This window comes from Cottoperca gobio, chromosome 5 (assembly GCF_900634415.1).
Source record: "Cottoperca gobio chromosome 5, fCotGob3.1, whole genome shotgun sequence".
Taxonomy (NCBI): domain Eukaryota; kingdom Metazoa; phylum Chordata; class Actinopteri; order Perciformes; family Bovichtidae; genus Cottoperca; species Cottoperca gobio.
In genome coordinates this window covers 20,586,259-20,612,373 of record NC_041359.1, presented here as the reverse complement: position 1 = coordinate 20,612,373, position 26,115 = coordinate 20,586,259, and the positions used below count along the sequence as shown (strand labels likewise).

The 26,115-nt window shown below is 40.0% G+C and overlaps 1 protein-coding gene across 10 annotated transcripts in view; it reads right to left on the bottom strand.

Moving 5' to 3' along the window:
• The window catches only part of r3hdm2 (R3H domain containing 2), a 51,720-nt gene that overhangs the window by 13,619 nt on the left and 11,986 nt on the right, over positions 1-26,115 (bottom strand). For 2 of the 10 annotated variants that reach the window (XM_029431245.1, XM_029431244.1), the window contains 17 exons: positions 16,540-16,700; positions 15,674-15,831; positions 15,168-15,390; positions 14,346-14,387; positions 13,832-13,918; positions 13,524-13,647; positions 12,842-12,920; positions 12,414-12,473; positions 11,734-11,874; positions 10,567-10,675; positions 8,464-8,559; positions 8,001-8,050; positions 7,254-7,307; positions 3,685-3,920; positions 2,966-3,138; positions 2,173-2,271; positions 788-1,081 (listed from right to left, as the gene is read on the bottom strand). In XM_029431245.1, the coding sequence (XP_029287105.1) occupies positions 788-1,081; positions 2,173-2,271; positions 2,966-3,138; positions 3,685-3,920; positions 7,254-7,307; positions 8,001-8,050; positions 8,464-8,559; positions 10,567-10,675; positions 11,734-11,874; positions 12,414-12,473; positions 12,842-12,920; positions 13,524-13,647; positions 13,832-13,918; positions 14,346-14,387; positions 15,168-15,326 (1,803 nt within the window). In that variant the 5' untranslated portion in view covers positions 15,327-15,390; positions 15,674-15,831; positions 16,540-16,700. The remainder of the gene's footprint in view (positions 1-787; positions 1,082-2,172; positions 2,272-2,965; positions 3,139-3,684; positions 3,921-7,253; positions 7,308-8,000; positions 8,051-8,463; positions 8,560-10,566; positions 10,676-11,733; positions 11,875-12,413; positions 12,474-12,841; positions 12,921-13,523; positions 13,648-13,831; positions 13,919-14,345; positions 14,388-15,167; positions 15,391-15,673; positions 15,832-16,539; positions 16,701-26,115) is intronic. The other 8 variants (XM_029431247.1, XM_029431246.1, XM_029431250.1 and 5 more) reach the window with 8 other exon arrangements.

Sequence of the window (26,115 nt, the reverse complement as noted above, 5' to 3'; positions counted from 1 at the left end):
CTTCATTTATCTTACCAGAATATTAAGTCTTATTCCATTAACTATCAGTAGTTACTTCCCTATACACAGTTACTGTAAAGGAAGATGACTAAATTGTGCTGTTGTGTAACCAACTTTGAAGATCCCCGGTTATACATCGCTAGGAGATGAATCAGGAATGCTCATGCCATCAGGTTCCTGAAATGGAAATCCACCATAAGACTGCCATATCACTCATACTTCATAAGAGCAAGCACTCACGTCTCATCTCTCTGTATCTGTATGTTAACAACGTGCAGCGATGATCACACTGTGCACCCTTCTCTTTCATTAACAAATCTTTGCATTAACACTCATTAGTATGAGGTGCAAGGAACATGATCCACCACAGTGGCAAAAATCTCAAAGAAGCAGGAACATCTGATATGAACGGAGATAGTGTCAGCATGTTTGAAATTAACTAGAATATAAAAGGAGAAATTAACTCTTCCACACATACTTTGATGGAATAAACTAGTTAAATTCTTCCAGTACATATAGGAGTTCCCCCCTAAAAATCAACAACACTCAAGTCCTCAGTTGCAAGATTTAACGTCATCAGCTCTTCCTGGAATAGTGTTTGTCCACAGCAGTAATGCAACTCTTCTATAAACCTTTTGGGATGTACAGTAATACAACATTTCTTGTTGACCTGGGTTCAATTTCTATTTCTATTTCTAAAAAACGTTAAGGTACTTTAAGGACATTCAAACAAAACTTAAAAGCTGTGTCTGATGCCATATACAACAACCTGTGGAGAACAGCCTACCTGTTGAGGTGGAGGGGGCTGCATGTAGCCTTGTGGGGGTGGCGGGGCTTGCATGACGGGCTGGGATGGAGGAGGTGGAGGAGGTGGAGGGTGAGGGTGTCCAGTGGCAGGCTGATAGCCAGACTGAGGCGGCATAGGCTGACCCGTGGTAGCCATGATGTAGCTGGTCTGAGGAGGCGGGTGCTGGGCCAGCACCGTGGGAGGAGCCTGATACATGGGCGGAGGCTCAGGGTTCTCACTGGAGCCCTGCCGACTCAGCGTCATCTGGGTGAATTGTGGCGCCAGCTCTTCTCCCTGGGAGGAATGGAATTATGTCACTGGTGGGTTTTGATTGACACTATACTAAATACAAAGTACAACATTATTAGGATGAATCTAGATTACACAGTATTTATTACAAAAGGTATGATGGAATTAAAAACTGCAAATTACACTTGGACAGTATTTTGAAACGGTAGCAGACAGTTGGACAAAGAGCATTATAGCAAGTCACTATTTGCACCATCTACAGATATATAAAGCAACAGGTAATGATGTAAAACTTTATATATCTGAAGATAAAGTTATAGGACATGACCTCAAATGGGCTGCAGACCTGCTGCTGGCTTCTCTCCGTCAGTGCTTCTTGTTAATGTTGTGGTGTAAGGTCTGAGGTTTGAGTGATTGAGAGTTATCATCACTCAAACCATAATGCTACATTAGCCACAGTGTGGGAGCAAATGAGATATGATTATTAAAAGGAACACTGACATTTTGGAAAATATCCATCTCAGATGAGAGGATCGATACCAATTTCATCTCTTTGCATCCAGTACAATAAGAAGAGCTAGATTCTGAGTTTAGTCCAAGGACAATTGTGCAGTTTGGGGTTTCACAATTTCACCTCGATACGCACTCATCCGCTCACAACTCATGTGGTAAAACATGTTTAGTGCTGATTAGGATGCGAGCACAGCAACGTTTTGAGCATTAAATACTACAAAATGTACACGCATTAGTTACATTTAATCACGTGGATTTTATTTTGTTATCGACACAAATCTGTGTATATTACTGACAACATAAATGTGCTCCCCAAAAAGGGTGCTAAAAATAAAGAACTATCGTCACAAAAAGTCACATGTTCTTGACTCACAAGGAAAAGCAAACAAATGAACTTGTTCTGAGGGAAGTCTCTCAGGAAGGGACCGATCTGTACGCAGCCCGAGACAAAGTACTACGTGAATGGTACATAATTCTACCACGAGTGTAGTTAAATACCAAACTAATGTGAATGAAAACATGGTATAAGAGAGCAAGAGTTTCTAGAATGCAGCAAAAGCTAAATGCAAAGTGTGTCAGTAATGAAGTGTTCAACTAAATTAGACTACAAAAGGTGTCAGTACCATTGTGTACTGCTGGGGAGGAGAAACTGGCAGGAGAACCTGGGGGCAGGAAGGGCTGGAGTAGGAGACAGGCTGAGAGGGCTGCAAAGATGCCACCGGCTAGACGCATCACCAGAAAGAGAGGAAATAAAAGAGGCATAGAAAGAGAGTTTAGCAAGCCAGTGAGAGGGTGAGGGTGTCGGAAGCAGGCGGATAGAAGGGAATAAAGAGAAATGAAGAAGTGGAAAAGATGTGGGTTAGAACACAGAGGAAAAGTTGTTGATGAACAGACGGATAGAAATTAAAATCACATTTATTTTCTTAAGAATATTAAAAAAAAAAGCAATAAATCTGTTTACAAAGTGAAATGTAATTTTTACTACTCTAGTATTAGAAATGTTGTCATTGACTGATAATAACTTTTATATTGATGCTTTAAGTACATTCTTCTTAAATGTGATCAGGCTAGCGTTACAACTAATCGTTATTTTCGATTATCTGCCTTTTCTTTTGCTAAATAAAATCGATTCATCGTTTGGTATAAAATTACAGAAGAGATGAAAGATTACTTTATTCTAACGATTGACCCATTATCAAAATAGTTGGCGTTTATTTTTCTGTCATCTCATCCTTGCAGCTCTATCTCAGACAGAACAATTAACTAATTCATTATTAATTAAGAGTAGGAAGATAGACATACGATAACTTAAGATGTTTGACTACTATATTTAATTAGATCTTAATCGTAACTTGAAAGTGTATCTTTATTTGTATTGATTCGCTTGACATAAATGCATGTAGTGCAGATACATACCTGAGCAATCATGTGGTTTCCCATCGGATGTTGCTGTGGGGTGGGCAGCAGCGCAGTCTGAGGTTGAACCTGGGGCTGTGGCTGTGGCTGTTGTGTTGGGCAGGGAAGTAGGCTTCGGCTGGACTGGGAGGCTGCAGGTGGGGGACACACATCAGGACTGACTAGGGGCAGGCCTAGTGATGCAGAAGAAGACATGAAACCCACAAAAACCTCCTTATCAAAATATTTTTTCTTTCCTTGTATTATCCCATACGTTACAACATAATGAGAGTTTCCTGGACCACTAGAGCGCACACTCAAGTTAACATTTCAGCAAGAAAAGAGAAACCTCTCGAGTTTAAATGTTTTTGCCGTGGGGTTAATTATAGTGAAACAAAAACACTTTCAAAGAAGGTTTGGGGGACCATTTTTAGATTTTGTTGAGCAAAGTGATATGACATATTGGCTAATGAGGAGAACTCGTGCTCTGTATGCGTGTGGGGCGGTGATTTGAGAGATTTGATTGGTACCGTTTCATGTAAAATATCATTTTAAAGGTCATTTTGTTTGTTGAACAGCAAGACAACAATCTTTCCAACTGCCTCCAAGAACCAGACAAGCTGCGTGTGCCTCACTTAAGAAGCAATGCATATAATGGATAGTAAAAGCTATGGTTAGCTAATGCTAGCATTCATGACATGCAACAGAAAGAACTAATAACTTTCCTCCACAGTCCTTACCAGAGCGAGAACCTTTGCAACTTCCCTGTGAGCCTTTGTTGCTGCCAAGGCTATCCCCTCTGGTAAGGATGGAGATGCCAGAGAAGCTGCTAGCCTTCGTGACGGGTGGCCGGAGGGTGCGGTTGGAGCTGTCTGAGTCGGTGCTGCTCCAGGGCCGTGGCTCCAGGCATTTCATGTCACTGTCTGTGCTGCTTTGACGACTGCTAGACGCCCGGCTGGAGCTCTCACGGTTCCCTCTGAGAGAAGACAGAACAGGGAGGAAGAGGAGAGAGACAAAGAGATGAAAGGAAGGGGATACAATGGAGATGAACGCAGGATAAGGTGAAAAAGAAGAGGTGAAGTAACAGGAGAGTTAAAGCGAGGAGAGTTGGGAGGTAGCAAGTGAGAGATATGTAGAGAGCAGAGTTGAAGTCAGAGGAGGAGAGAGACAGAAATGTACATGGGTAGGTGGGGAATAAAAAAAATTAAAAAAGGGAAGGTGTGCATATAGGAAAATTTAAAGCAGAGAAGAATGTAGGTAGAAACAGAAACAGAAGGACAGTCAAAGACAAAATAGGATAGAGGGGAGAGCAGAAGCAGAAGAGCACAGTAAGGTCATCAACAGGTAGAGAGGACACAATGTGACAGGCTTTATTTAGGATGGGGCATTCAACACTGATGCATGTTGGCTGGTTTAGTGAAACCACAATACAGAAATCAGGCAACAAACCATCAAACAATATTATTTCCAATTTTAAACGTAAGACCACACACACATTCACACGCACAAACACACATACAAAACCATCCACAAGGGAAAACATACATGCGGGGAGAAAAGATGCTCCAGACAACACAGGGGGTTGTAACAGGATATTACACTAGATGAGACAAACTTCCATGAATTCAACACACAAACCATCAAACACTGGAGACAACATTCACATGACGAACTTTACATGAGCATATTTATACATACGTGATATACATTTGAATACAGATAAACAGTAACACATGCATTTTAAATAGCTTGTATTAAAAACAAAATGACGTAGAAACAAGTCACACATACACCAGTAAGTTATTACCAGATGTACATAAACACTCAGACGCTCACACATTATCTACAAAATAACCACTTGCTACCACTGGTTCACCTCTATGGTTCTTTAAACCCCCCACACACCCACCCACCCACACACACACACACAGTGTTGTTGTGATTCTGTCACTCTGGATAAGGGCAGCTGCCAAGAAAACCAATAATCACACTGTAATCGTAACCACCACTCAGGGGAAACCCCTCTATCACAAGTGAATGGTTGGGTCTGCCATCGACATGTCAGCATTAAGAAGGTATTGCTCCATTTGAACATGTCCAAATGTGCTTGTGCTACAAAATAACACATTTAAAACTGGAAATTGGACATTCCTCTCTCACAAAGACACTGGATCAATGAATTAACATTAATTAATGAATTAACATTAATTCATTAATTAACATTCCAGAGAATATCCTCTATAATGTTAGAAAAAGATTCACAATGTTTAGGAAGATGCCTTACCTCGGCTCAAATGTGACGGCTGATGCTCAGTTACTGTTTTACTTTTTATTTTATCTGGACCTAATTATATTTTCAAATCAAATCAAATTTATTTATATAGCACAATATCACAAATTTGTCTCAGATTTTACATCCTTACACATTTTTAAACCTATACTTAAAAAAAAAAAAAATATATATATATATATATATATATATATATATATATATATATATATATATATATATATATATATAATATATATATATATATATATATATATATATATATATATATATATGTTATGGTTTAATACTAAGTGCAATGAACCAAGACAAATATAGGGGTGGAGGGGTTGATGTTTGTGCTATTAGTATTATTATTATTTAAGGGTGCACTGTATTTTTTTTGTCCATCACTGTTTCTCTGACTAATTTAAGGTGAGCAGAGACCTACGATAGCAATAGCTTCCCCCCCTCTCCTAGAACTGAAAGAGGGATCTGAAGAGAGTATGTCCGTATGGAGCGCACAAGAGTAAAAATGAATTCAAAACATGTAAGGCTGATTGTGGGAATCTCCATGACAAGAACAGGGAATGTGGTATGGGTTGTAAAACCCTAGCGATAGTGAGTGGTGTTTGAAGGTGGCTGTGGCTGATAAATATTTCAGAGAGACTGTAATTAATGGAGGATCTATTTTGAGTCCTCTCTGCACAGCCTATTTTAAGGAAGGGTGGGTGCTCTGCCGTTCTCTGTGAAGGGAGGCGCACACTTGTTCGCTTCGCTCTGCAGACAAAGATGAGAGCAGGATGAGCGGGAGGAGGTAGAGGAGGAGGGATTCTGCTGTTGATCACATGATCTTTCATCTCCACTCTCTCCTCACGACAGCATTCCCCATCACACGCACAAACAGGGGAAGCTAGGCTGTTGTTGTCATGCGTTTCCATCACTCTTATTCTTTGTATTAAATCGCTAATTTAACCCGTGCGTCAAAAAAGAGCTTCTTGTTTTGGTGGATTTAAGGCGGTAATAGTTTAACAGCATGTATTCTGTAAACCTAATATACTTTATATGAATACTTGGGATATTAAGCTTATTTTTAGTTGGAAATGGAAGATTTTAAATCTCAAACCATAAATCAACGCCATATTATTATTATAATTCTATAATACCTCTAATGAAATGTCAGCAGGCAGCACAAATAAAAGTTAAAAAAAAGGAATGAACAAATAGTCACTAAATAATTGGATGGTTCAAAGGTTGAAGACAAATATGGAAGTCAAGAACATTAGTTATTTAAAGAGCTAAAGTAAAGCGGGATATATCTAAACGCTCGAAATGATACGGTGCACACAAGACACAATGTTTACAAACAGCAGAATGTATATTACATAATGAAAAAACTGCATAAACTGTTGCAATCTAGAGCTGATCAACAGCAACAATTATGTTGTTTTTTCATTTATTATATTTGTGCTTTTTAATCCTCTACAACAGTAACCTGGATATTTTCTACGAGCGAAGGCAACACTAAAGTCTGATTTTTTAACCAAACGATTAATTGGTTAATCAAGAAAACAATCAGATTAATCAACAATGAAAACAACTGTTTGACTCTTTGCACTCTAAAGATAAGACATTGTTATCATGTAGTGCTCACACTCAGATCAACAGCCCTATTGCATGTTTGTACTGCTTACATATGTTTATGTGATTCTATGCAACAGGTGACATGTTAACAAAAACTAAGTCAACCACAAAACAAACAGGTTACTGTGGAAGCGATGCAGTTACTTTATATAAAAAATGTAGTTGACGGTGGATGAGTGGAAGGGTAAGTAGGTCAATCAGTCCCCAGTGAAACCACAAAGCAGCCATGCATGGGCCATGAGAAGCCCCACGGTGCAGTGCTGGAATAGCCATCAATCAGCCGACTACGCCAAGCAAAGATATAAAAACCACCACAAGTCACCACTATCATCACCAAACCACTTTCAAAGAATGGGCATGGCAACACACAAGTCAAAGTCAGCAGCACCCCAATACCTAAAGATCTGCCTCCTCTTTTGAGAGCTAGAGCAGTAGCCCTCAGTGGAAAGTCTGTTGGGGTTAACATTAGGAGAAAATGCTGGGGTTACAGGACTGGATTGGAGAACAAGAGGGGGTTTAGGGGAGGGTGAGATAAGGAGGGGTGGGAGGCACAGTGCAGAACTTTTACCCCTGCGAATAAAAAAAAAAGAATAAAGAAAACGCACACAAGGCAGAAACTTTGGCTGTTGAAAAACCCACGCTTCCTCTTACTCTCTCTTACTCTCTCTTTCTCTCTCTTACTCTCTCTTTCTCTCTCTCTCAGCATATTATGTCCTAATCTTTCAACCTCAATGGCCAGGGAGCCTAGGGATGGAGGCTGACTGTATCTGCTGTGTGAGCTGCCTTATTTCTAGAAAACATGTGTTCCACTACCTACAAATCTTTCTCAAAGACAGCGTGTCCCTCAGTCTAGCAACTCTTGAAAATCTGGCACTGGTGGGAAAAATCAGCAAATTAACTTTGATCATTTGAAAAGAACAAAACCTTTTGTAAGGGCTACATTAATGTAAGTGGTGAGATTACAAATAATCGATACATAACTTGTGCAATTGTTTTTATCTTCATGGGTCTACAGCCCTCTCCTTGTTTTGTAACTGAAACCTAAGCAAACTGTAGCTTTAAGGGGAAGAAAGGTGGCAAAGATGGAATATAAATAAATAAGCTGCACACATTAAGAGTCTTTAGTAGGATGAATCATCTTACCTGTTGTCGTTGATGTATCCATTTTGAGAGGACTGTAAAAAAAAGGAGACCTGCACATTATGAAATGCTTCATTCATCCAGGAGACAAACATTCTTCATTTTTACCCTGAAGTTTGACATCATATGCATTTAGGATGTGACATGTTGCTTAAAGCAGAGGCTCCCACTAAATGATTACCAGCATGGGAAATAAGAATACAGTATAGTTTTAACTCTTTCAAGCCTCTACAAACTATTAAAAATAAATTAAAAAAGGTGAGAAAAGGTAAAAACACTCTGTACGCACTGCTCATGACTCACAGACCCTGAGATGATGTACAGTCTTCTTGTCTAATTAAGAAATACAGATTTCTCACTTTTCAAAAGAGCTGGAGGTAACGGCTAATGATGGAGAAGTGGATTAGGATTTCATGTTAATCTGTTCTTCCCAGTTTTTGTTAACCTGTCCAAGTCCAATACTTACTTCTCGGGCAAAGATCCGGTCTCGTACTCGCTGATACTCTTCTTCTCGCTCTTCAATGGACTTGCTACGTCGCCCGTCCTGCAGCGGCACGCGGATCTAACATTTGGGGAAACAATCGAATCGTTAGAATTACAGTTACAATAAAATACTCACAAACATATGCTGAAGTTTTATGTAAATACATGTATAGCCACACAAAGTGTGACCTGCTGTAAAGATAAGTCACATGATAACAGTAGCATGCGAGGGATAGCAGATGCTTGCCGTCAAAACAAAAACAACAGAATTGAAACTGGGCAAAATGAGTGTTTTGAGGGGTGGAACCAGCGTGGGAAGATATAACACCACAAACTTGATAGAACAAAGGAAAATGACAAATATGCAGAAGCATTAGGCGCCAAATAAAAGTGTCAATGCTTCCAAAAAAACATTGTTGGAAGGAATAAAGAGGTGTGAGAAACTTGGTTCAGACAGCAACAAATCAAGTGTATCATTCTTTATTATAATGATCGATTATTTTCTTTTTTATAAACACGGCGTTTCAAAGCTTAATTGAAAACCTCATAAACTACCGTTTAATGTCTGTACAAGGAAGGTATTAACTTCCCTTTGGAACGGATAATAAATGTTGCAGATGTGGGATTTATAGTTGACGTATAGGTTTTTAAATGTGTATCTTGTGTCATTACTGGATAGACAAAGTCAAGTTTAGCATCCCAAACAGCACAGCAGAGGGCTAAAGGTGTTCTGGCTCACACGCAGGGAATCAGCAGCCGTGGAGGAGATGTTAAATGAATCGCAAATTGAAAACTGTGTGTCATTTTGAGCGAAAGTATCAATAAAATGCAAGTTACGGCATACAATGGCCGATTAACAGTTTAGCACACACTCAGTGTTGGTGGTACTGGAAATGTAGTCCCAGTGGAAAAGATCATACCATCTCTAATTCTAACCATAATTTAAAACTATTTTACACACAGGAAGCCTGAAATGTCCCATCAGCAGTGGACAGAAAGTGTGATGAGTTGGACTTAAACACAAACTAAAAAGTGGGACCTGAGCTTCCTCCATTATTAGTTATTATTAGTACCACCCCACTGTGAAAACTGTGAAACTACAAAAATGTACATGAGTCACTGTTCAAACTCTGCATGCTGTTACACATATCTGCTACTGATAAATTGATTAAGACTCCTCTGGTAATTCTCTATCGTTCTTTTTAATGATCAACACATGGATGATGCTGCAGCACTACTACTCATACTTCCAGATGCCTAGACAGTCTGGGGGCTCACCACCGGAAATCTGTGAGTGTTTGATTCACAGCTCAGTTGGCATCAAAAGCAGACATTTTTTCATCTGATCTGGAAAAGGTAATTGACAGTTTTATATCACATCCCATCCATCTCTGCTGACTGACAGCGATGACCCCAGACTGTACCAGTGCAATGTTGGCGGGCTAATTGAATGATGAGACACAATTGCTCTTATCAAGTTTTATGAAAGAAAGGAAATTATTTGTGGGCTTCCTCCTGATTGTCAGCTGTCTCTAGAGACAATTCACATTTTAAGAAATTTAAAAGAAAGTCTCTTCATACAAATACCTGTGTGTTATAATAGGTTCCACTCTATAACGGACATTTTCTTCATAGACCTCAATCTTTTGGTGATCTAGTGTGTCATGCTGTATCTGCATCTGTGACACTTTAAACTAAAACTACATCATCAAATCCAAATTTGTTCAAAGATTATTAGTCAACCTGTGGCACACTCCTTTCAAGCAACTCACAACAAGAGCATGCTCAGACTTGCTAACAGGATCTCTTCTGACGCCTCATGTTTTAAACCGAGAATACAAACAGGTGAGTACCTCCATTTAAACACAACATATTTTATACATCAGACTATCGTTTTACTAAACCAAAATAAGTGTGCTGCTAAGTGCGATGAAGAGTGTTGCATGTTTAACTGCATGCTCAACCTGTGTGTAAATGTATGCTAAATGTATTTCAGTGTAAACTAACAATAAAGTAACTATTGTGTCGCTGTCCTTTTAAAGTTAGATAGAGTTTACAAATGTCATGGTATACAAATGTAGCCTACCTGATTATCATCCTTGTCCATGCTGGCATCATCTCTCTTAAGGATGAATTTCTTCTGGAAGTCCATGTTACGTTCATCCTTGATGTGTTCAGAGAACCTTTGTTCTGGGCTGTAGAGGACAAAAGTCAAACATTAAGATATGAAAACTTAACTAAACAACTGAATTAGAGTAAACATAATCAAGGCAACAGCAAAAAAACAAGTATATTGTATTATCTTCTGATAAACTCATCGTCATTTCAACTTGCCTGTCAGCGAATAAAAGTTTTCTGTCTCAAAGAAATTGACAATGAAAGGTTGATAACAATCAATGTACTTACTATGATTTAATATTTTACCCAAACGAGTTGCCAGTAATAAAATAAGGATGCATGGAGAGCAGTGGCTTCTACTGTTAGTACAAATGGTCAAGAGTTTGGAATATATATATATATATATATATATATTTTTTTTACAGATTAGGCAAAACTGTATTTTTTACTAGATGATTTGTATCAGTTTAAGAATGAAATTGTAACAGTTGTAATTTCTGTTGGTGGTTTCCCCCATTAGTTTTAACTTTATTTCCTGGTGGAGTTGAACGAATGATGAATTGCTTAAAAGACTATTACAGTGAAACCCATCACTTTGGCAGGTCATCATAACAATGTCGAGTTCCGTCTTCCAAGCAAGGTAGAAAACTTACACATTTGTATGCATCAACATTTCTACCAGGACTATTTTTGCCCTTCATTGGGTTGTTCGATTTGGTGCATGCATCAGCTGCTTTAATTTCTCAAGTGCGTTTCTACAGCATTCAGGAGAAACACACTTTTCTTTTGCTTTCAGGTTGTTCTTCATCCCACTCAAGTTTATAGCTGTGGGATTCTTCTATTACCTTCATGCTGTGGTTGTAACAGCAACTTCAGCCACGTGTGCATGTTATCGTGTGTTCCCTTGAGGCTGTTTACATTACTTCTAGATTTAATTTGCTTATACAAAACCCTACCTACCTATTGACACCATTACAATCCTGGAATCTGGAAATGTCTGAATAAAGTATGATATTTCTTTAACTGTTTTTAAAACTTGAATATTTTTAGTATATTCAATGCATACCTATATTAAGATTCAGAAAAAAATAACAACATTCTGCTGAAGTCTGGACCAGTCAGGAGCTCCACTCACATGCGTGTGTTGCCCGTCTTGTTGATGATAACCGCCTTGCCTGTCTGATCCACATTGTGGTCCATGCCAAAGTAGGCAGCCACACGGTGAAGCAGCATACGGTGGTAAGACGTCATCTGAGGAAACTTCTTATACTGGTTACTGCAGGGTACACAAGAGACAAAGTAGCATATCATATTTCAACACTACACTGCGCAACTTTCAAACATTTTGAATATTAAAAAAAAGGTATCAACACAGCACTGTAATTAATTGTTACACTATGTCTCTCGTAGTTTAAGGCTGTAATGTCTGTTCTTATAATGTGTACATTGCTTTTCATCAAAATATTTTGAGAATGAGAATCTTATGTTTGTTCCATTAACAAATGAAGTAACAGTGGTAAATACTTTCCAATTCTTTGTAACTCTTGTACTACCTTCTGACCTTGTTAGAGAAGTATCCTCTCTAAAAGGTATCACTTGATTTTTGCTGCTTTCAGACAGAATTCAAATCATAATACTACAAGTTACAGGGGAACACAGAGTCCTTAGCCAGAAACACTGTCAGCCCAAACTTAAAAATAAACTACAACTTGCCATATTTATGTCATTACCTAAAGGAATCTATAAATAGAAAGGAATGGATATAGAAAGGGTACATTTAAATACAGGAGAGCGGTTACGAAGAACGTGGCTTACTTGTCATCATTAATGAACTCCAGGATATCTTGTTCTAGTTTGAGCAGCATCATTCGATCCCTGTTGAGCCAAAGGGGGGAGGGAGGGAGGGAGGGAGGGAGGGAGAGGGAGGGCAGTGACTAGAGTGCGGCGAGCATACCAAACAAAGATCAAAGGTATGATACATAGCAATGAATACTTGCATCACTTCTATTACAATGGTGATCCTTCCAAACTGCATCATTATCTATCTAACTGTCATAAAATGATTAATATATCTCAGTTGTCAGTTGGATTAATTTGTTTTGCTATGCATCAACAAATACAAATGACCAGCTCCCCCCCCCCCCCCCCGATCTACTTATTTTTTAATGTTTTTCTTTATTTTCTGCTGTGCTTCTATTGTTACAGCTGTGGATATCAGTCAACCTTTGGTGGGAATCTCATACCTGGGATTGTTTTTCAGTGTGTTGACCAGAAACTCATGAACATCGATGCCCGTGGAGTCAGTGTATTCCTGACTGGAGTCTAACAGGGAGACGGAAAAAGTAAATAGGCAGGCAAGAAGAAGAAAAGGTTGAGAGACTGGTTAGGTACAGTAGAGAGCAAGTGGCACTGAACACAGATCTCTGCTAAGCATAGCTCCTAAAATGGATCCCTAACACAGCAGCAACGACATTCTAGGTTGTTCAGGGAGGATAAACATAAGAAGCAGATATCATGAGACCCCAGCCCCACCCACACCCACACACACACACACACACACACAGTAATTAGAAAACGCAGAGGGAGGGATCCCATTATCTTCCAGAGAAATTAGCTTGACATGCTATTAGAGCGTGAATTAATAATAAACTGGACATCACATTTACATGTAATAGACGTGACACTACAACACCTTTTAAAAATGATTAATGTGGGACATTTTAACTGACACCGTTATTGAGCATTAATTGTATTCGAGTCGGAAGAATTAATAAATAAATAAAACTAGCTCATATTTGACGGAGCTTTTATTCTCATCTTGTGCAGGAATAAAAGCATGGTGCCAGATCTGATGTGAACACAGGGTAGATTAGGACGAGGAAAGCAGGCTACACAACGCATTTAAGCTCCAAAGTTACATCTTACCACGTGACAACATCTTCCGTGGAGTCTTGTCCTTCTTCTCCTTCTCTTCATTTTCATACTCGTCCTTTGAGGACTTCTCCTCTTCCTTGTCTGATGGACAGCTGATGTGAAGCTGGATAATTTCCTGGAAAAACACATTCCATTGCTTTGAGAAAAGATCTAGATCTAAAACGATTCTAATTGTGTTTAGTCTATTAAGCATTGTTAATCCTACAAAAACTGTAGTTTTATACAAGGAATTGAACGCTAGGCTGACTGCAGGGTTTCGACAAAGGTTAGAGTGAGGGGGTTAGAGACTGGAACAGTACCGATTCTGGAGGTCCATCATTGGAGAACGGACCAGAGGACTCCTCGCACACTGCCAGACTCCGTACCAGCTTCAGTTTGGCATTAGACTGAAACAGAATCACAAATATATTACCTGTAAGGCAGTTTGTTTTTTTAGGGATTTTAAATGTAGCAGATCTCTTATTTTATTGTTTGAAAATAAACCAAGGAAATAATGAACACTAATCATCCGTTTCATCTTTCTCAATGCTAGGGGTTACACTTCCCACTGTCCACACATAACTCACAAAACCCTTTCAAGAGTCAATTGACACGAATTATTTAGACAGCATTTCGTTATATTAATACGTGGGTGGTTGAGGTCACTAACAGACCTACTGTTAACCTTTTTCATGGGAATTAAGATTTCAAGGCAATGATGAGAAGAAGTACACTGTGGTAGAGAGGGTTATAACGTTACCCAGCAGGGGGTTAATTACAGGAACCAGGATTACAAAATCATTTGGGTGACGCTTAAAAAGTATCTTGACTTACCTTGGCCCTTTTCCTTCCATGGCTGTGATTAGGAGCCCGTTTCTGCAAGAGAAATATGTTATTTTACTATTCTTAATAATAAGCTCAACAGCTATGGATTTAACCTATGAAATGCAGATTAAATGTAAATACACACATTTGTAAAGAGACTGCTACCAGCACACTTCGTAGTTCAGAAATTTGAGTTTCCCAAACTCACATTGTAGCACTGTATAGTAAAACCTTTCAGATCAGTGACCGTGGTATAGATTATGGGTGAAATGTGCATAATTTTAAAAGCCAAGTCTCTGTGTAGTGTTTACAGAACATATATAGATTTCGGCTGGAAAAACCTGATTTATACACCATTTATATGCCTCAAAGGGTTTGTAACAGGGGTTTTAAAAGACCCATTTCAGACAGTGAAAGTATCACTGTGACGGCTGTGTGGTGGGCTGACAGGGTTTTCTCTGGAAGTGCGTCCCAGTATAACCCTGAGTGGCTCCAGGGGGACAGACCCTGTAGTTAGTTCACTGTAAGTTGCTCTGGATAAGAGCGTCTGCTAAATGACCTGTAATGCAATAATAAAATCGCTGTCTAAATAAGTCAGTTTCTACCTAAAAGGTTTTAGTATAGACCCTTTCCTCTATGGATGGATAGACAGAAGGAAAGAAACATTGCTGGTTTCTCTGTGGCCAGGTTATTGCAGAGCCTGTCAACGCACTCTAATGTCCTGCCTTGAATTGGTTTTATTCAATTATTAAACAAATAAATCGTTGTAATACATAACATAAATGGTTTAAAAATGATAACAAGCACTTTCATATCGTCACTTCCTCTCACCTGTGCATCCTGTGGGGAGCTATCCTCAGGCTCCAGGCCCTCTCCTGTCCCTTCCTTGGTTCCCTGTGGTTGAGGGGAGGTCTTGCCTCGACTGCAGGGCTCGATGAGTGGCCCACTCTCTCCCTCCTGCTGGATGTCTGTTGTCAGGCTCACTGACATCTTCTCAGGGGAGGGGGAGAGGGTGGGAGTTGGGGAGGGGGTCGGGTGGAGAATCCAGGAGTGACTGAGAGAAAAGAGGCAAGAGAAAAGAAAGGGGAATTCAAGGCTCTGACAGAATAAAATGTGCACAATGAATGACTAAAGAGAAAGCAGAGAGAAAGAGAGACACACACACACACACACACACACACACACACACACACACACACACACACACACACACACACACACACACACACACACACACACACACACACACACACACACACACACACACACACACACACACACACACACACACACACACACACACAAGTTGTGTGAGTGTGCACTGGTATACTATTTACCTGTAGGTGGTACCAGATCTGTGCTGTACTCTGTACAGTGAGTCTGGATGGGAACCACACACAGGAAGATGAGGGGAACCACTAAGGAAGTGTACTGGGCTGGGCTGCAGCAGGGGGCGAAGCGCAGTCCATAGCAAGCCTTAGCCTTCAGGGTGGGGCTGAGAGGAAACAACACACAGATTTTAAAAAGCTAGAACGTTCGTTTTAGTAGGTGTTGAAAAAACCCTACCTAGTTAACAGCTTAATCTGAATACATACAAAAAAATACATTGTTGTTTACAAATAAGATTATTAGCATCTTAATTTGAAGACAATAAATCAAATCTCTACCAATGTGCGATTTAGTTATTGTGTGATATATCTTTTGTTCTTATAAAGAAGTATTTAGAGGTTTGCAAACTAATTCCAAAAGACTAGAGTAGTCAAAAATATCGATTTTTCAATACGTATCAATTCTTTACGCTTTTTCTCTCTTCTTTCCGGCAGCGAGTGGACACATACTCCCCTACAAATCCCACAGAGCCCCGCCTCCTCCCACTCCCCTCCCAGTTTTTTCAAAAGTTTAAATTATTATTAACATAATCTACATGTCATTCTGCTGTTCTCTGCGACTAGCCAAGAGAAAAGTCGTCATTGTCATATTATAGCCGTGTTATATTTATCTTTTAATAAAAATCTTCCATCTATTTATGACATCAACGTTGTTTTACTTTTTCGCCGCGATATTGAAAATGGTATTGAACATATTGATATTTTTCAAGCTACTTTATCAAAGTTAGAAATTCCAGTATCTTGACAACACTACAAAAGACGCATCAACAAGACAAGAATATCAACATGCACAACAAAAAGGCAGCAATATTTACAGTGATCAGGTGAACTGAAGAGGCAGCAGCTAGCCAGTCAGTCAAGGGGGAGGGGCACACCAACAGGCCAGCCACCACCTCAGCGGTCCTCTGGGGCGCCTCTCTCTTTTCTCTCCCTCTGGCTCAGTGCAGCAGCATGGTCTGTCCTCCAGTCAGGAGTCCTGGACAACAAGAACAGAAGAGGAAGACACGAATGACGTCATGTTTCACACACAGTGTGACTCATCGCTGCTGCTGCTGCTGCTGCCGACTCTAGCAGGGAGGGGGACAAAGCAGCTGAAAACTCAGAGCCTACTGGCACACAGGGCTGCAGATTTCTATATTGTGTGGGCATCACTCTTTATGAATGGGAAATATATGTTTTCTGAGAAAGAACAAGTTACAAATGTGTTTCTTTCCCAGAATTTAAATTAGCAGCAAAACGTCAGAGAGTTAATTTGGAAAAGCGGTCTAAGTGCAGTGAAAAATATTGCCTTTTCAACTGGAGTTTTGTATTCGCCAGCTTTAACTGCTTACACAAAGAACCACTGAAATTATTATGACAGTTCTGCATTACAATCAAGAATGCAATACAGGTCTAGAACAGGAAGGTAGTCATCATTTGTCTGTCCAGCTTTGGTTGAACATACGACAAACACTTATCGACTAAATGAGAAATTATACTTCCCCATCACAAAATATGTTTGGATATGGGGTCCCATATCAACAAAAAGGTTGTTATTACAACAATATTTGCAAAAATCCTATTCCTCTCATGGCTAGTATTCTCTCTGCCCTTACCTACTTCCTCTAATTTACATCATTAAACCCAACATGGAAAAACGTGACACAGAACTGCTTTGGGGTCAATTTTGGCTCTAAAGCAATAACTCTGATGCCTTAGGCTTTACACCCATACACAAACACAGACGAATAGCAATCCATCTGTCCTACAAGCCTATATCCTCTGGCATCACAGGGTCAAAAGCAGCAGAAATCCTGTGTCCCAGTTGAAAGAAAGATGAAGAGTAGGCATGGTATCCCATATGTATACATGCAAGCAATAGTGAGATGAAGAACAAGCGAGCACAAAGGCATCAGTAGTGTGATTGTTCAGATTGCATGTATGCAGCATAGATGAGTGTCATTCATGCATGTCCCTGCCTGTGCTGCGCTGCAGGATAGATGAGATGAGTGAACAAAAATGGGCAGGGATTCCCAGTGTGGGGAGACCCAGGCAATGCAACAGCAACGGCGTCATCGACAGCAGCAGTATTACACCACATCACTGACCAGGACACCCACATGCACCAACCCCACTCTGCTTATATAGGCCAGCCATAGAACATCATAAACACAGCCACACTATCTACTGTAGGCAGATACAAAAAAACTCTTTGAAATAATGTCCTCCTTTTGCTCGCTCACACACATTGTATTCTGGCATAACAAGAATGAATGGTTTTGGTTTAGAAAGCAAAGATAATCATTAATCTCCAGTGTCAATATCATCACTGAGAGTACCAATGGCAGAGGAGAGGCTGCAGGAAAAATTGTGAATCAGAGCCAGAATATGAATAAACAAGCTTCACCTATTCTCTCCTCCTCCACCCATGCCTCTTATGTTTCCTCAGTTCTCTCCTCAACACACACACACACTGTTGCCAAGGAGATGGGAACGTCATTCTCAACTGCTGCCATTTGTGTTGAGCGAGTACCAGTGAGAAAAGCAGGGCGAAGAATGATAGTAAAAATAAATATGTGGATTGCAGTGTGCACATTCTGAGAGGGATGCAGAGAAACAGGGCAGGATGGGAAGAAAAAGTGAGAGGCCAGGGTATGATATTGCTGCGGTTCCATTTTCTAGGAATCAAGGAAATCTTAGACTGTGATACAAACAACAACATGGGTTCTCATTCAGGTCATGGAATATCATACCAGCAGCAGCACTGCCGGTTGTGTCCCAGTTCAGTCAGTGTGTCGATCGGCCTGATGTTGGCATCTCTCTGCCAAATGTCAGCATCATCACATTGCAAACATGAAGAAGGGGCCGCTGATTCACACAGGACTCTGGCCAATATAAGCATAAGGGGTTATCCCCATCATGTTGGTCTCATAAAACCGCAGTAATGGGACATGCTGGTGTAATAGAGCAGGATAAGATAGAAACCAATGAAGTAACAGGAGTTCTTCTTATTCATTGCCATTTTTACAAAAGGTGCACCCAAAGGGCCACCTGTAAAATCCTCCACTTTTGAAGTACCTGTGGAATTTTTAAAGCTGGTCTTGCGACAGCTCAATATTATTTTAGTCTCATTACTAGTCCTAGTTATCTTTTTTTGTGGTAGCAACAACTCATTAGATAGGTTATGTTACTCTCTCCAAATATCAGCATACTTTCTTCCTAACACTCAGAGCAGGTTGAACAATCAAATTATATTACCAACAACCACTTTTACAGGTTTAATTCCGTCTTTCAACTGTGAGACAGAATCATAGTTGATGGTGGAAATGTCAATTTATCGGTCCTTAAAAACAGTAACTTAACCCCACACATTACACTAGTTAACAATGTGAATGCACAAAACTAAACTTGTTTTCCTAAACAAAACTAACAGGGAATCCTCCATGTATCAGTGTGAAAATGTCTGGGGAAACTGTCTCACAAAACCCCATGACTCACACAGGTAAGCACATAGATGGGCCACACATGTCAACATACAACACCTACAGAAAATCCCCATCATCCACATCAGCCATCATAATGCAGTGCAGGGCACTCTGGCCCACTTCACACACACATTACTGAAGCTTGCAGCCTCTTGCACGGGCACTACTGACGACGGGCAACCAGCTGAGACACCGGCCAGCACTGCCCTGCCCACTGTGTCAGGTTACCACACCAAAGACCAATAGAGTGAGCGCATGTGAGGCAGTGAGTGAAAGAGATAGAGAGCCATCTGTCTGGTCACCAGTGTAAGTATGTGTGTATTTGTGTTAAGGCACACAGAATGTTTATCACCACTTCAGATAGTAGGCTAGCCGCCTGAATATTTCATGCAAATATGAGCTCACTGTCAAATTTAGCTGCTCCAGGTCAAACTGGGTCAGGGTCTCAGCAATAGTTAGCAGCAGGGCAAGCCAGAGCAATGAGAGGAATTCTACTGCATGGTAGCTGTTAGGAGTGGAGAGCTGGTCTGCATCAAGTCTTTTAACGGATTCATTTATCAGATAACTAATGTCTACTTCACCATACACATGGTGCCAAAGAACAGCAATATATTGATTACAAAAGTTGTGATTTTAAAAACAGGGTATGTTTGGCTGAAAGTTAACGTTAGGCTGTTGTGCTGAAATTAAATGAATCAATTAGTGGATCCAAAGAAAAGTCAATCTTATTAACAATTACAATCTTAATCATAAATAAATCCTTTTTATTTCATTTAAAAAAAAAGAGCCAAACAGATGGTTCCAGATTGTTGGGTGTGAGCATTTGCAGCTTTTCTCTAACTCTTAAATATAAAGTGGATATCCTTGTTTTGTTTACTTGTATTGAGACAAAATAAAAAGAGGATACCTCGGACTCAGAGAACTTATAATGGGGCTTCTGTTTTTTTTTGTAAATCAATCAATTAATTGATTCAAAATCATTATTTTAACTTGCACAATGTAAGGGGAAAAAAACTCTATTATTCTAATTAAACAGGATTAGATTATTTTGTGTGCAGCACAGATAGTGCATTACAGAGACAGTGTAGACTGACAGATAAAACTACAGTGGCTATGTCTTCTGTTATTTCAAAATAATGAAATCCAGAGTACAAGTGAACAATGAATAAGCACTGAGCATTTCTACAGTTGTGTGGATAATGACTGTGAGCTCGTACTATTATCAGTTATTATTTTTCATTCATGGCATTATTTGAAATTTCATAATGGAGAAGCATGCCTTTCCATTTTCTCTGCAGAGGCTGAATGAAAGAGGAAGGTGAATGCAAGTGCAGAACGCTACAAACAGGAATGAGCAAGCACGTACAAACCCACAGACAGCAGTGGGAGAGACATACACAGGCAGTCCGACCCAATTCAGCTCCGCTTCTGTATTCAGCCGCGCACCTCGCCCGTTTGACGTCAGAGAGAACCCATTTCACAAAAGACAGCAAGGTTATGTCTTCACAGAGTGGAGGCTGATGTGTGTGTGTGTGTGTGTGTGTGTGTAGCAATGGCAGAGTTTGTGCAAGCTCAGTGCCTGCACATATTATATATCAGCAGCGCTCAGTGTGTGCGTACCAGTGTTCGTCTGTGTCAGAGAGGATTCCCCTTTGCGTCAGTTGCACAATCTTACACAGGAGGGGACGAGGGGGCTGGCAGAGCACTAAGGACTTTAGAGGAACGGTCCAGGCATAATCACACTCAAACAGTCTGCGCTTCATACAGTAAAAATATGGAAACAAGCATCACACACATACACAATCTAAGAATACTGTACATATTTTCTGCTGCGAGCTATATAAAAGTTATTAAGGTGACTCAGAAGAACCAGGCAGGAAACTTAGTCGACAAAAGCAATAAAGATATGGAGAAAAAAACATCCTGAAGGCGGGGACACAAAACACAGATGAGGGGGACATGAATGGTCAAATGCAGCGGAAGACAGGATTTCTCTTTTTCCATCTACGTCTCTCTCTGTCTTTCTCCCTTCCACCTCCTCTCTCGTTTCTTTCTTAATGCTATGAGGATACCCCTTCCTGCCTTCCACCCCCTCCACATCAACCCCTCCCATCAATATCTCTCTCCATCCACCCACTTCCAAGTGTTAGCTCTCTGTCTCTCTCTCCTTTTTCTTCCTCTTTTAATGTGTCTTCTTAAAATTGTCAGGCCTACTGCTGACGCCATCCTCCTCCACTGAGCCAACCCACTCAGTCCTGTGGGACGAGCTATGACTCATTCTCTCCCTGCCCTCCCTCCCTCCCTAGTTACCTACCTACCTTTCTGTAGCTCTCTCCAAGTCCCCCTCTCTCTGTTGCTTTCACTAGTTATATCCTATGTATAATTCTCTGCTGCGTGTGGGGGAACATACAGAAAGTGTTGAAGAAAGAATTGAGACTAGAGGATAAAAACACAAGGAGAAAGTGGGGGGGGTGGAGAGAAGGAGGTATGTGTGAACCAGTCTACCTTCTGAATAATGAACGAATGGCAGAGGAAAGAGAGGGGATCCTGATCCTGCATGAATTAATGATGAATGAAAGAAAAAGTGCTGGAATGTGGGTGAAGGAGAGAAATATGGAATTACTCATGGGCCAAAATTAAAGAAGTAAAAATAATTATGAAATAATAACATTCATTCATGTAGAAAATGATAAAAGAAAAAAATAAGTATTTTCCGCTAACTATAAAAACACTTTAATATAAAATAGACAACAGATCCAGAAATGTTTTCCGTCATTAATGTCTTTAAGTGTTTGTCTTTACTTTGATATGGTACATTTCCTGTTACAACAGGGAGCAGGACATAAAAGTGCATTCTTAACTGCAAACCAATAGGATAAATATGGATAAAGGTCTTCTCTGTAGGAATGACATAATGCCATCACTTTAACAGATAGAGGAAGCCAGCAATTTTACATATTTCATGTCTGAAATGGGCTTAAATTGCCTCAACAAATGACGAGACTGCATGTGACAAACTGTGCACAGACAAGTGGAGGCAGAAATTAATCTAACGTGTGAACAACCACAGCAAAAGAAAATGCTTCAGAGGAACAACTGAAGACAAAAAATGAGTCACCATGGAGAAAACCCCGTCAGTGATGTTGGAGATATGGAAATATATTTGTCTGATGCCAGAGCTAAAATAAAAATTGGGTTTTTACCAAATTAAAAGGTTACATTTTGTTGTGGGAAACTTTTAGATTAAAAGAACACTGTGTAATTCATACAAACACTTGAAACAATACCACAAAATACACAACATGATGTTTTCAATGCTGAAAAATTCAACACCTTAAGCAACTTTTAATCTAAGCACTAGGAAATCCCTGTTCTTTAATGCAGTTCTATTTTGGTGCAATCAATGGCCAATGTACTGTCCAATACTGAGCCCAGAAGGCAACTTCTCATCAGTGTGTCTATCAAGAGGGAACCCTGAGGGAGCGTGTCAATAACACTACCAGAGCACATTCTACAGTTTCAATTTGCAAAATGGATACTGTTCATATGCCATTTTAATAGCACATGACTCTTAACATATGATAATACACTTTTAGGGCCCTATGATTTGAGTGATGCAGAAAACTGACAGAATAGCAGAATAAAATTAATTAATAAAAAAGGAATCGAATTTAAAACGTGGAATATCGTATACTTTGCCAAAGTGTGGATGCAATTAAAAACCATCTGGGTTCTCCCTACCATTTTAAGCATTTATTCACAGCGGCGAAGCCAAATAAACAGAAAAAACTATGCGTTTGTGTCGCCGCAGTGCGTTTCAGAAGCATCCGAGAAGCGGCTCTCTGCTTTGACGGAGCTGTAGTGTTAAACTGAACAGATCAAGCTGGACAATTTTCCCAAAAAAACTTTCCACAATTTCAGGAAAGGTACGCAGCCTATATATGAATTACATATTTGCACCTAAGAATTGAAAAAAGATACTCATTTATATTAATTATGCTAAATTGTATATGTTTCTTGGGTTTTGGGATGCAATAGTACTCGAGAAAACTACATTCATGTAAAACTTGGAAGACTGAACTTGAACTGCTGAGGTGGAAAATGTTCAAATACAATATATAGTCGTCTCAAGTACAGAGGAGATTTGTGAAAGATTCTGCCAGCTCAACTTGAGCTGCGGATATAAAATGAATAACAGTGTCAAAATGAAATTGGGTGGCAGCTCCTGCACTCGTTATAAACCTTGTAATTGATCAGCTTCTTTTACTGTGAGAAGAAAGAAGCTGTGAAAGAGAGTGGAAGAGAGGGAGGAAAAAAAGAGAGAAGAGAGAAAGATGGAGGAGCAAGGGGTGGCTAGTGAGACAGGAAAAACTTCTCAATGATGAAACAATCTGTGCCGTTAAGCGATTGGACCAGACTTCCACCAATAGGAGGACCAGCTCCATGGCAACAGGCTCTGTCACCAAGAGAAAAGCAGCCATATCCCTCAACACCCCCATATTTTTCTCTCCCTTTCTCTCTCACAACCTCCTTCCTTTCCCCAATTACAAGGCCCGGAGTATTTATCACTGGGTAAACACAAATCAATCAATCACACACACACACACACACACACACACACACACACACACACACACACACACACACACACACACACACACACACACACACACACACACACACACACCACACACACACACACACACACACACACGGCTTGCAGATGTACACATAGACTTAATGTGGCTTACATAGTGATCCAAATGAGAGTAATTCGCAAACAGTTATTTCAAATGTGCAGATTGTGCAGATTGGCGATGACTCCCGTCTCACACTGACTGCAGACAGTTCTGTTCCACTCTGTCCTGATGAGAGCAGTGACTAACTATCAGGTCAGGTGGAGCTGAACCTTGAACTAAACAGATTGAGCTCACAGACACAAGAACAGACCTCCAGAATGAGGTAGTAAGTCTTAGCAGAGATAAATTAACTATCCTTCCCTCAAAGATATGCACAGGTGAAGTCTGCATGCATCAGAGAGTATTACTCCTAAGTACTGACCCAGCTTTAAATACTATCTGAAAAGCTAGGTGATATGGGGCGGTAAATCATGGGACACCAGTTTTAACGTAACGTAAAACTTTACTGGAAGCATAACAATAATTGAAGATGCTACATGCAATGCATGCTGAGAGGTGAATTCCCCAGAAGCAGTAATACATGCTCAAGAACGCCCCAATCTTTTGTTGGCCGTTGGATATTTGACAAATACTGTTGGCAGACAGCGCGGGCAAGTCTGTGTTGAATGGGATAAACTCAAGTTTAAATTTTTAACATACGACTGACGACTTGTTAACATAACGGCATAGATAATGATGTAACACATTTGCAATAGGGTTGGCCATTTGGACAAATATATGGGTTATTGGGGATTGGCTGAGAACATTGCTGGTTGTTTTTTTTGGGGAAATTGTGTTATTTTATTTTTTCTATTGTAATGGTCTGTGGTGTTTTCCACCAAAGAGCGAGTGAGAGCCAAAGAGAGAGAGACAGTGGGGAAAGGTTTGAAGGGCAATGATAACTCATGTCAACAAGAAGAAAGCAATAGACGAAATGCAGAAATGTTGATTGATGTGTATCTGATATATGGAAGGGTAATCAATAGCTAATCTGTTGACTGGCACAGTACCAGTTAGAGCTGCGATAGCTGTGATAGTGATAACTTGCCTTTGAACCGCTGGGCCTAAATTGACTCCCGCTGGCACTGCGGATAATAAAACCTTTTAAAATGTTATACAACTAGCGACGACAACAGTTCAGGCTCTCTAAAGAGGTAGGCTGCACTTTAAGATGGACCAGATATTCTCATAGTAGTAACAAGCTCCTGGACAGTTTCGGTTGGATGTCTCAAGCAGTCTCTTCTTCTCTCCATTTAGCTGGTGGTCTTTAGCCGACTGGCAGTGCCTCTAGCTTATGGTGCATATTTTAATCACCCCGTTAGGCAGCTTCCTCCAGGTCACACATTTGTAAGGCCAATGACTTGGCCACAGGTATGTTGCAGCCAATACAACTTCCTCAGACGTCCATGTCTAGTCTGTAAATGTCCATTTCTATCTCTTACTGTTTGCCACCAACTGTTACTGTATTTTGCTCGCTGTGTCTCTCACCAAATATCTATTATATTTTTGTCCTATTCTGTTTGAGAGCGGAGTGGAGAGCAGCAGTTTCCACTCCCCCTCAAAGCATTTTGTAATCACTCCACTCCCAGCGTCCTGTTTGCTCGCCGATCACACCCAGAGAAATTCCACTCCTTTAAGCTTCATTGCAAATATGTTGAGTTTTGTCTTTCTGATGCACAATACAACACAAAACAAAATGTAGACATCACAAATTACTATAAACTCAGCAAAAACAGTTTCAAAACCAAACTTTGCCACAATCCTAAATCGATTGATGATTTAAACAGTGAAAGGAGCAACAATAGTCTGGAGGAAGTTCAGAGAAGCAACTGGAGTTCCTGGCAAGTTTAAAATCAGTATGTCTGATCCATTAATCACTGTTTAAATAAATGAAAGCATTTGAATACTTTAAGCCCATTATTATTCCTGGCCTGATCGAAATAAATCCAATTCATAAAATTTGGAAACTCCAAGGCATGCTGTTGTAGCAGAAATGTAAATTTCAAAGCTATGATAACCAAATGATTAGGACACTGTTGTGAATTGCCCACTCTTCAATACTGTAGATTGTAGATCAATACAGGCTGAATCAATTTACCATGATTGACGCACATGCTGTAGCATAGTCAAGTGTGATGGATGACCTACTGGGGGCAACAAAAAACAAATGCAATTACACACAACCAGTGGTTTTCCTGCACTACCTACTTTACTACTCTCATCCAGCATAACTCTTAAAATCCAGGGG